Below are 11,743 nucleotides of genomic sequence, written 5' to 3' on the forward strand. Positions count from 1 at the left end.
GTCAATGAATTTCACTTGAGTTTCCATTTTTATGCAATACCTGGCTCACTGTCTCTGGGAATAATTTTAAGTAAAAATATTCCTGAGTTTTCTGCACAGTATCACACTTTTGTAATAGTGAGCTGTCAAATCTTAAAGTCTTTTTAATGCAAACACTGTCCCTCCTTTTCACGATGTTTTTCCAATCTTGCATGAGGCAGTGATGTGCAGCAATGTCATCAGTGCTGAATTTCAAGTCCTCCCCTCCCTGGCAAGAAATATTTTCCTCCTACAGTAACAAACCCACCCCCCCTTGGTTGACTTTGGCAGAAAGCCAAAAGGTGACTGCCACAGGGTGACAGAGCAGCATCTTTTCAGCATCTCCTGAATTTATGGCTGTATTTTCTTCTCCAGTTCACAAGTCAAACCAACAAACTTTCCCCACAGTGCAACTAATGGCTACATGTACGCCAAAAGAACCCACAGTAAGCCCTGCTACAAAAAAAAAATAAATAAAAGAAGGACCAAAACTATGTTCTTAGCACAAGATTTTTATATATATATATATTACAAAATTACAGTTTAAATAAAGAAGTAGAAAAATAAGGAATTATTTGGAAAGTGCTTGTAAAATACAAACACCTCCTCAAAAGGCATTAGTTGTCCAAACTACCACACAGAACTGATCCAAACTTTCCGTGAACTACCGAGACAGTCCAATCAATGCACTGAACACAGAGGTTGAAGAAAGGTGATAAGCATGTTTGTACTAGATCTATCTCAATCTGAGGAAAGCCAGTTCTCAGTTCCCATTCTGGAATCCAGCTTCACTTGTGTCAGTATCGTGTTCCTTAGGGAAGGGAAAAGCAGAAACAAAACCAGAAGAATTTTAACTATAGAAATTGTATATAATAATTTGTATACAATAAGTGTAACTATAAAAATTCAGATTTTCACCTTAAATAGACTATTTGAGAAGCTGGGAATACTCAGCAGAAACATGTGACCTGCCAAACAGAAGCATCAAACTGACTGCCTGACACAATGCTCCCTGGGAGTAACAATGCTGCTTTCACATCTACATTGTAGCATCAGCAAGCACTGCAAACATCGGTGAGGCCACATTGCTTTATCATACTGCACAATTAAATTGAACTGTATTTAGCTGAAATTACCCAAACTACACTTGCATGTATTAATCCCCCGATTAAAATAAATGGGAGACTTAATAAATTGAGCATTCTATACAGATTACCAGACATAAGCGTTCTGGATCAAACTTCACTGGCTTACTTTATCATACATCAAATGCCTCAACACACTGCTGTGCCGCCTGAGCGTAACAAGCACAGGTGCTACGAAGACGCATCAGCTTCAGTGCTGGCTGATGCTACTAATAATTCACTTGTAATTCTGTTATTAAAAATACCTGATTCAGTTTCTTAAACTCAACCACTTGGAAGAAGATATGCTCCAGTATATTTTTGGCATCTTGCTTCTCCTTTGGGAGTTTACTTGTTACTCCTAGGATATCGCCACATTTTCGTATATAAAACTCCAGGTCATCATCAGTACCTAAAAAAGCATCCCAAGAAAGGAGGCAGGTGAACATCACACATACCCATGCTGCCTGGGCAAAAATATACTAAATACCAATCTCCGTTCATTTTTCGTATCCTGGGGAATCTTACAAGTAAGTTCAGAGGGCTAGCCGTGATGTATTTCTGCAGCTAGTACTTTCTCTTCTTGTTTCAATTTAAGGTGTGTTAAGCATAATCTTAACAGGTACTTACCGATAGTACGAGATATTGCACTGCTAACTTCAAAAAGCATTCCCCAAAATAACTGAAAAGGAAGCCAGCAACTCTCTAACAGCACGCCTTCCAAGTCATATGTCTACTTAAACGAGGAAAACAATAGACAGAAAGGAAAATGAAACTGCACTGCTGCTAACCGATGTTTTCAAGACCAGTAAACCATGTATCAACTTCCAAGGCTCAGAGCAATCTTGGCCCAGAATTACAACTGTGGATTTCCATGAAACACCTATTTCCCTCCAAAAACTGTGTGTGTAAACAATCAGTTTGCTCCGCTTACATTTGTTTGTAATCTCTGCAAGACGAGCTTTCTCAGATGAAAAGGTTTCATCCAAGTCAAACAGCTCCAGAGGGGGAGGAGGCAACTCTCTGAAAGCAGGTGGAAAAACCTTGAAGAGAATCAGCACAATTTATTGCCAATTATTTTTCTTATACTTCACAAATCTCTAAGATAACAGTTTTAGACTGGACTTCAAGAAACCTATTATAAAGTCAAAAGCAACTCCAAAGCCCAGAGTACAAAGGTACAACCTTTTAAAAATTCCGTTTGTATTTCATAAAAATAACTGAATATTCCAAAAGAATTTAGTCATGAGTATGCCAGAGTTATCACCTAGCATCACAACTAGACATACTGCATTTGCACGGTTTGTTTTTAATTTTGTCCCAGGAGATACGGGTGATTCAGTTTAGTATTCAGATAGTCAAGGCACTAAGCAGGCCATAACAACTCACATTGAAACGTATCTACATTAATTCTGGTAAGGGTATTTTCTTTTTTATGCAGTCACCACTTATGCCACAAGTGTAACTGTGCAATTAACAGGGCTTACAGGTGCTTAAAAGAGTACTTTATTTCTAAATGAACACATTTTAAAAAAGCAGCACGAGACACTACTTTCAGTTGCATCCCTGCAGCTGTCAGCATCACAGTAACGTTTCCTCAGTGGCCAAGCCAAAAAAGGTTGGAGCCATGATGGCAAAAGGCAGATACCTGCATTTTGAGAAAAGTTCGACACTGCACTAGCTCCCGTTGCTGCCAGCACTAATCTCTGCTGGTAAAAGGTTGGCCAGCCTTTGCTGTAAAAAAGCTATTTCACTTTCTGCTTCTTGAACAGATGCAGAAGATCGAAGAATAGCAGGACAGACTGGCACCTCCCCTGGCAGCAGTCAGTGTATTGCTCACAATACATCGCTTTCTGAAATGCCACCTTCTGTTTTCACAGTAAAAGGTAAAAGCCAAACCCCAGTGGCTCACAGGACTGGGAGCAGCTAGTTGGCTGAAGGGATTATACATGCAAGGCATTCTGAGCTCTCTAGGAAAGTTAAGCTATGGTACCAGATGCTACATTTGAATTCTTAGCAACAGAACTTGAAAAGCATAATTAAGAACTCCTTAAAAGATTTTGCAATGTATTCATCTCCGAAGTCATTAATTATTACTACAGCATTTCTCTCCCTCTCTTGTTTAAAAGAAATACGGAAATGAGAGTTTTTACATTAAACAAAGACTCTCCATATCCTTTATCAGCATGGAGATTTTACTTACAGCTGGCTGGAGGACGGGTAGTGGAGTCTCAAACTGAGGCTGAATAAGTTGGAGAGGTTCATGCTTCACATTCAGCTGTTCATAAGCTCTGCAGCACAGAAGACGACACAGCATGACAGGAGAAATAACACACCATCCGTTTCCATTTGCACGCATTAAAGGCTATAGAAGTTAATTTTTACAAAATACCAGGGTCAACATTTTGCACAAAGTAATAGCATAAAACTGGGACGTATAATTTTTGAAGGACCCCAGAGAACTACATATCGGTAATAACTGACTTCTAAAGCAAACAAGTTAGTTAAAATTACGACTGAGAAGACATTAATGATAGCTGGATATATCAGATGAGGAAAAAGAAGGAAGTCACACCTCTCGATTCTTCAAACAACTTTTAAAGAGATGAACGTGCATGAGGAAAAAGTAATCCAGTTCAAAAAAAGCTGATTGGGGATTTCAAAGAAGTTTTACAGAAAGTCCCTAACCAAAAGCCATTAAAAAATTATGTGTTATGGGATCAGAAGAAACATCTCGCGATGAATTCGCATCTACTGAAAATACAAGAAATATGGAGCAGGAAGAAAGTGTCTGCAAGAGTGGAGTTTCATGAAATCTGTGTTAAGCCTGCTATTATTCAACGTGCTCATACGTGACCTAGATAACATGAGTTATAAGGGACAAAGCTGCTAGTGCTACAAAACTGATAAAACTCAGCAACAGATAAATCTCAAGCCGGAATTATTGGGAAATGCAAAGGTGAATGAAACTCAGCTTCAGTCAATGCCAAGTAATACATACGTGGAAAAACTACTAGCTCTCAGTTATCACTCCAGAAAGTACCCAACGTCGCTGCAGACAGTTCTACTAAAAATATCAGTTCACTGAGTCAGCAATAGTAAGAAAAAGGAAAAAAAGAACATCAGAAACTACAGCTAAGAGAAGAAGCAAACCAATGTCATGCTCAAACCCCTGGTATATCCATATTCAGAATGCTGCCTACAGCTCAGTCTCTTCTGCTCCTAAGCAGACACAGTACACACAAGCAGAAAATGCAGAATACAGAATGCAAGAATAATTAAATAAAAAATTCACAGCTGCTGACTTGATAACTGCAGGGAGGGCAGTTGTATCCAGCTGATAAAGGGATGTATCAAACAGCTTTGTGAAGTCTCTTGGGTTCTCATCTCCTTCTTGCAGACAGACTCGCAGTTGTTCAGACAGCGCAGCTGTATCTGGGAGCATGGTATAGTCTGAAATCTGAACATACGCACAGACACACACCATTATGATTTAAAAAGAGCAATCCATTTACATAGCCTCTTTCTAGTTTATACCTCACCTAAAATCTCATCCATAAGTAATTATTTCACTCTTTGCCAGGTATGACCCTTTGCAGTGCAGATTACTAGATCAGGAAACTGCAAATTCTGCTGTATTAGCTGTAGAGCCACTTGCCACATGAATGGAGCGTCTGAATTTCTGTTAATTCTTGTTAAAGTAAAAAAAGACACCTTACTAGTCAACTGTGCAAGACTTGTTCTTTTTATGCATAAAGAGTATACACTTTTTCGTATTTCCAAAGAAAAATAACATTTGCATATGCCAGTAAAAAAAAAAAAACTAACCTAAACTAAATTTGATATAAACTCAAGTGCATACTTACTAACCTGGAACAGCAAATAATCTCATAAACACAGGCAAATTGGGAAGAGCCTTTCACAATTGAAACTGTACGAATAAGCACCAATCTAAGTCTAACACACACATTTTTTCAATTTATATTTTATGCCCAGTCCATCTGTCTACTCAACCTCATACCTTGAATAAGGGGTGTGTAACAACAACAGTATTCACCTAGCTGTTAGACATTTTTCTCTAAATGCATGTTTTGGCAAAACAGGTGCTGCTGGCTTACACTATTATTTACTTCCATGTGACGGATCTCTCTTACCTCAGGGTCCTCCACATCCATCTGGTTTAAATGGATATCTGATGTTGTGAGCCATTGGAAAAGCACGTCCTGGGGAAGGGTAAAACTTTAATTTCAGGAAGGTCTGAGTAATCTACTATAATACTTAAACACTCGTAATTTAATTTAATAAATTAAATACAGTGAAAAAGAAAAAATGGGTAATAAGTCAAATAATATCTCGGGATAAAATACAAACTTTATATGTATTTACTTAGGGAAGCAATGAGTCATGACAACGAGCACACTTTGTGTGAGATGTATGCTTTCAGGAGAACACCCTTCTTACACATAATGGTATACAGTGCACTTTGGAAAGTGCATTGTGATCGCCACGTATCAGGAGCTATACACACAAAGGTTTATTAATCATAACGCAATAATCAAGCACTAAAGAAACTATGAAAAAGTAACAAATAAATAAATCAAAAGATCTACTGACCATTTTAATAACAATAAAGTGGTGAACAGAAATAGGAAAAGTTTTTCAGAGTCCTATAACAAAAGCTGTGTCTTTAAAAAGTCCTCCTGTTACTTGTGCTCTGACCAAGTCCCCAGGATGTTAGCACAGGGTCAGAATCTCCGCACTGAATCAATTTCATAGCTGTCTTGCTCTAAGCTTTAAGAGGAACCTGGTAAGCTTGGATTTCTTTAGAACTGCTGTGAAAACTTTTTTTTTTTTTAAACTTACCATGATCTTACCGTTTTCTTCTTTATCTAAATATTGATCACTGAACATGTGGCAAGATCCCAATGCTGCCATCTTTCCACCTTGACTCTATCAATAAAGAATACAATATAGCAAAAAAATCCTTCCAAATCATAGTTTTCGAGGCAATTGTTAATGGCATCCAATTACAAAGCAATTTAAAGAAATAAGAAATTTTGGAATAAGTAGTGCCAAAGGCAGTTTCAAACGTGGCACGCTCACAAGAGCACAGCATTATTAAAAGAGCATATGCTCTTAAGGCTCATCAAATTACAAAAAATACTGATCTGCATTTCATAAGATTAGAAAGACAACTGGCTGGCAATCAACAAAATCCCAGTATCATCAACAGTAGCCGCACAGAAGTTATTTTTGCAGAAAAAAATACTTTTTTTCCATGAAGCAAAAAAGAATTAAGTAAATGAATGCAAACCTGAAGGACAATGACACGTGCACATCAATATAGCACATATGCACATCAGTTAATGAGAGAAGAGTTTGGTAATTTCACTATTTCTAATATGAAAATGCAAAATATTCTGGTTGTTATATTTTCATTTAGCTAAATCAAACATGCATGAAAATGCATTCATGAAACATCTTTGGAATTCTTCTCTAACCAGATTATCCCTTAATCCTTCCACAAGGACACATATAAAAAATAGTAAGTTTTCAACAGAACAAAAAAGCCTGTATGCTCCCCGCACCAACTGTGAAACTCGCAGCATAATATAACCATAAAGACCACTGTAATGAGTTCGAAGATACCTCAAACAGAGCTCCAGCCTGTCTAACAATTTCTGATGTTTCTTACTCCATGTTTCGCAAACAAAGTTTTAACTTGAATTCTACACACTTTATCCACAACAGCATAACTGGACAGCATCCTCTGCTCTTCCTTTCCACTCCTTCACTTTCTGTTGCTGTTCTTTACCGTATCTCTTCTTTGCTCCAAGAGATTTTGTTTTCCTTCTGACAAGTTTCTCGGCTCTGCCTGAAAGAGAACCTCTGTCTCTGGCTTCATCTTCTACCTTTTTGTCTACAACTTCCACAAACTAGACAAGGAAAAATGATGCCATCTATTTGATGTTCACATCATAGTATTTTATTACAGGAAGAACTACCTGCATGATGTGTAATGGTTTCCATTTCAGTGATCAACCCATGCAAAAGACCTCTTGAAGGTACAAACGAGTTGTGTGGATTTGACTTTCAGACTAATGTAGTTGTTACAATTCTCAGAAGAAAACACTTTCTTCTAACACTTCTAAAGTTTTTTTTAGTAACACTTCTAAAGTTATGGCTTTACATAACCTAGATGACTTACATTACAAAGACAGCTTTTTTACAGTAATGCAAATCATTTCAAGATTATCATGGGTGCAAGGTTAGGCATGAGCCTACAGGCCCATTCGATCTATGTACAAATATTGTGTGTGGAGAGGGATTTTATCTTCTGACAACTGCAGATAAAATGCAAACGGTAAGCGTACTTGTAAATTCACTTCACGCTGCTGCATGGTCTTTGATTTACAGGGTGCATTTCAGCAACAACAATGAAGAATGAATAAAGGCATCCTCAGAAAAAAAAAATCACCTTCCTGCCTAAGATATCAAAAAACACAGTAGTGTTAGCAACTCATCTGCACAGTAAAATGTGTGCTAGTATAATTATATCCAGGAGCAATATTAATTTGTTGTACCCATTAACTACTACTTAGTTTTCAAATTTTATTTATTTTTAATAAGCTAACAAAGGACAGATCCTCTTTGTTAACTTGGTATTAATGAAACTAATAATCTCATCAAACAGTCACTAAAACTATGAAAAAAACAAACAATGAAACATTACAGAAGAACGAAAAATACCACTCTGGCATCCAAATAGTCTTCCCTAGTGCTCCCAGAAAAAAAAATCACAATTTTTGCGGGGAGCGGGGGCAGAATACATGGTTCGTTTCATGAAGAATCATACCTCATGCTGATAGAAAGCAAGAATAGGCCTGTTGAGCGGGAAGCAGACAGATCCTGTTGACAAAACAGCCACCGCTGGCTTCATCACATTCAACGTGGCACCAAACGGATACACAAAAGTGAGAGCTCTGCAAAGAAATACAAAACATCCTGAAGTACCTGCACGTATCAGGTAGGCTGGACATATTTATAAGACTCAGTTTATCTGCCTAAACTGAGCAGTTTAATTGTACACTGGTGGTAGAATGTCAAAAGCCATGCTTTGAAAAATTCAGATCATTAAAATGACATTTTAGTCTCCTTCTACAGGCATTCCCAGGTTGACAACTCGTCTCACATAACAAAGATTGCTTTTGGTTTCTGTTTGCCTACTCCTGTATCCGAGAGAAGCGCAGGGCTACTTAACTCACAGACAAATATATATTCTGAAACAAAACTATATTAAATTATATTTTACACTTACATTTTTCCTTGTAAACAACCACACAGTTACTTATTAGTCTATAAACCAGCAGCAAGAAAGAATACAAACATATGAAATTATTTATGGAAAAACTGTATTCTTCTCAATGCCTCCTCACTTCTCTGCAGAATAGAGCAGTACGGACAGAAAGTTAAAAATTATAACAGATGTCTATCTTACCCTGGAGTAAAACTCTCTAAAAATTGTAGGGTTCCTTTGTCTACAGCCAGACCACCCACTATCTAGAGCTTATTCACATTTATGCTGTTTAATAAAATTCAAATCTACAGATGAGGGGAAAAAAAAAAAGGATCTAGTCAGGAGAGTAAAATCACCCCAAAATCTATCACTCCTGCTCCTTAAGTGGCTATCAAGAGTTACTAAACAGTCTCCTTTCCAGATATAACCTTGAGGAGCAAGAAGCTGACATAAACACATTAGAAAACTTCAACACAACTGAAATAAACTCCTGCTAGATTACGAGTCTGCTAATTGAATTAGGCTAAATCTTTTCACACCAGCTACCTGAAAGGAAAACACTCACTGCAAGTCGTGTCCGCTTCCATCTTCATCTGTTGTCTCAAGTGCTGTTTTTCTTGCAGCTTCACTGATTCCCCTAAAACATATTGAAAAGCAGAACCTAGTGAACAAACGATGGATTAACAGAGTTCATTGTAAAGGTCCATATAGCCAAAATATTTACCTATTCAGAACTCCATCAGAGATAAGAGCTTCTTTTGGGTGGTGGTACTTGTAGTATACGTTTCGTACAACAGCATCTTGGATTAAAAAAAATAAATAAAAAATAGTAAATTTACATCTTCACTGATCAATATGCCAGACACAGCAATGTAAAATGAGTATAGTTCTTGGCTTCCCTGGATGTTTGCTTCTAAAACCACAACACTGGCATGCAGCTCTCAAAAGAATTCAGACCAGCATTCAGATCAGCCTTCACTACCACTTCCTTTTGCACTTAAGGGGTTAGAACAGGAATACATTTGCAAGTTCAAATAAAAATATGAAAAATAAACATCTCCATGTCTTCCACATTTCTACACATTAAAAAAAAAAAAGATCAAATTAAAAGAATACATATCAAGTTTGTCAAGTTCAAATTATTTTTTAATCTATCTATTTTTATCTACCTTTCAAAAGCACGAAGCTCATAGTGTTGATTCAAACAAACAAAAAACAGAGTCTAAGGGACCAAATACCACCAAAGAGCCTAAAAATATTTCATGTACACTGAGACACACATCTGATTTATATACTTTGGCTGTACAAAACCTAATAAATGGCATTTTACTGGTCTGCTAAAGGAAAGTGCCACTGTTGATTTAGGGTGAGCATGGAGAACTCATTAAAACGTGTGGAAACAAATTTCTAAAGTGAAAGGCCTTTCAACCAATAAATGTCATTAGTAGTAATTTTATTTTAGTAAATACCATCAACGTTGTCAAATATAGCAAAGGCACAGAGATGACTGAGTTGCCACCAAGCCACTTGTTGCTGTCAAGTTTCCACGCCAATGGAAACCTCTTGGTGTGTTTCATTACTAGGCTTCCATGTACATACTGATTTCGGAAGACAGTATCTCAAAAAGATAAAAAACATACTTTGTGAGAGGGATCTGCAAGGCTCATACCTACAAAGACTGAACCTGCCCTTTTGATTTTGCTGAAAATGTAAGAATAAAAGGTATCAGTAAGCCCCATTACCATTATTGAAAACGATTCCATATTCTTCTAACAAAAAGTTAATATTGGTGCCAGATCGGGACTCTCCGCCTTCTCTTAGCATCACCAGGATGGCTCCACCATCCTCCAGGAATTTCTTCAGAACCAAAAACTAAAAGACAACAAACATCCAGAAAAACATACATGAAAGAAGCTAAAAGCAAGACTGCAAGAAGTTGTGCTGGGATGAAGGAAGGTAAAGGATTCTGACTATTTGCCATGAACTTGAATGATCCTATGAGAAAAGCATTCAAATCTTAATTTGTGTAAATTCGGATAAAGTAGTAATATTGTAAAGTCTTCTTTGCTGTTCTTTTCTATTTCACATTAAGCCAATCTTAAATACAACAAACTTGCAAACAATCACTGACTTCTTACCTCAGCAGCACTGAACTTTTCTCTTGGACCAGCCGTTATCCACAGTTTTACCCCAAACAGTTTCTCAGATGTGATCTCATCTTTTAAGCTACAAATAGATCAGTAAGAAAACACGTTATTTGGGGATATGGTCCTGAACCATAACTTTTTCTTTTTTTTTTTTTTAAAGAACCAGCAAACAAACATAAAGCAAATTACTTCAGTCGCCTCACATCCTTTTATCTTGGTTTAAAACTGATAACTCGAGCGACAATAATCCTTAGAAATCTGAACCTATCAAATCGCAAAGAACCTCTAAAGATATACTTTTTTTTTGCTCCAGAACTGGTACAGACTGCCACAACTGCTGCTAAAATTTGTACCACGTAGGTCTCCTCCTTCTTCCTTTTCCCTCTGGACTTACTCCGTCGCGGACAGACGGGCGATAACCACATGCCCAAGGGCCGATCTCCTTTTATCCCAACCTCTAAACCGTGCCTCTGCAATGCCCCCCGCGCAAGCCAAGGCCTCCCTCCCACGGCTGGGCCACCCGAGAGCTCCACACGAAGGCAGCCGGGCGCCGGGTGCGGCCGCAAAGCTCCTGCCCCAGCCTGCCGCCGGCGCGATAAGCGGGCACCGGGCTACGGGGCGCCCTCGGGAGGAGACCCGCGGCCGGAGGAAACCCTCGGAGGCCTCGCGGCCCCCACCGGGGCGGCCCCGCCGCCCTCACCTCAGGATCCTCCAGCTCCCCCGCAGCCTTTTGCGCCAGGCCTTGTAGCTGCCGGTGAGAGTGAAGGCCTCCCCCTTGGACGCGTTGAAGACGATGGCGTTCCCGCTCCGCGGGCCCTTCTCCATACGGCGACCCGGGGTTAAGCTGCGGGAAGGCCGGGAGGAGCGGCCGGGAGCAGCGGCCGAGCGGAGCCACCCTCCGCGCCCCGCCGGCCGGGGCAGGGGGCAGGGGCCGCAGCCGCAGCGGGGCCGCCCCAGGCCCGGCAGTTCCCCGCCGCCCAGCAACGCGCACGCGCCGCCCCCCCCCCCCGCGCTGGGGGTCGTTGCGGTGGTTTGCTCCGTTCCTCGGGAAACCAGGGGGCGGGGCCGTACTACTGCGGCGGGCCGGGGGGAGCCGCGCTCCGCCCCGCCGCCCGCTGAGGGGAGCTCTGGCGCCGGGCAAGCCGGGACGGGGAGGC

General features: G+C 39.7%; 1 protein-coding gene across 3 annotated transcripts; it reads right to left on the bottom strand.

Annotated features, from left to right (window-relative positions):
- Positions 1 to 514: 514 nt before the first annotated feature.
- IFT52 (intraflagellar transport 52) lies at positions 515 to 11,622 on the bottom strand. Of its 3 annotated transcripts, XM_083801753.1 has the most exons (14): positions 11,287 to 11,622; positions 10,578 to 10,665; positions 10,182 to 10,311; positions 9,164 to 9,239; positions 9,005 to 9,076; positions 7,999 to 8,125; positions 6,923 to 7,078; positions 6,006 to 6,092; positions 5,297 to 5,365; positions 4,448 to 4,602; positions 3,346 to 3,433; positions 2,077 to 2,185; positions 1,409 to 1,554; positions 515 to 829 (listed from the first exon to the last, which is right to left on the bottom strand). In XM_083801753.1, the coding sequence occupies exons 1-14, from the start codon at positions 11,409 to 11,411 to the stop codon at positions 782 to 784; spliced, it is 1,476 nt and encodes a 491-aa protein (XP_083657879.1). In that variant the 5' UTR covers positions 11,412 to 11,622; the 3' UTR covers positions 515 to 781. The 3 variants fall into 3 exon arrangements, with proteins under 3 accessions (XP_083657879.1, XP_083657878.1, XP_083657877.1); XM_083801752.1 differs by lacking the exon at positions 6,923 to 7,078 and having other exon boundaries at positions 11,287 to 11,611; XM_083801751.1 differs by lacking the exons at positions 6,923 to 7,078; positions 11,287 to 11,622 and adding an exon at positions 10,884 to 11,184.
- Positions 11,623 to 11,743: the final 121 nt, after the last annotated feature.

This window comes from Anser anser (genome assembly GCF_964211835.1).
Source record: "Anser anser genome assembly, chromosome: 16".
In the NCBI taxonomy this organism is placed as follows: Eukaryota; Metazoa; Chordata; class Aves; order Anseriformes; family Anatidae; genus Anser; species Anser anser.

Bases quoted from the DNA above. Each gene is read 5' to 3' on its own strand.
- IFT52 (XM_083801753.1), bottom strand. From the start codon at position 11,411: ATGGAGAAGGGCCCGCGGAGCGGGAACGCCATCGTCTTCAACGCGTCC. The intron at 10,666-11,286 runs GTGAGGGCGGCG...ATCTATTTGTAG, and splicing joins GGGAGCTGGAGGATCCTGAG to CTTAAAAGATGAGATCACAT. The intron at 7,079-7,998 runs GTATGATTCTTC...TTCCTTGTCTAG, and splicing joins TTGCTTTCTATCAGCATGAG to TTTGTGGAAGTTGTAGACAA.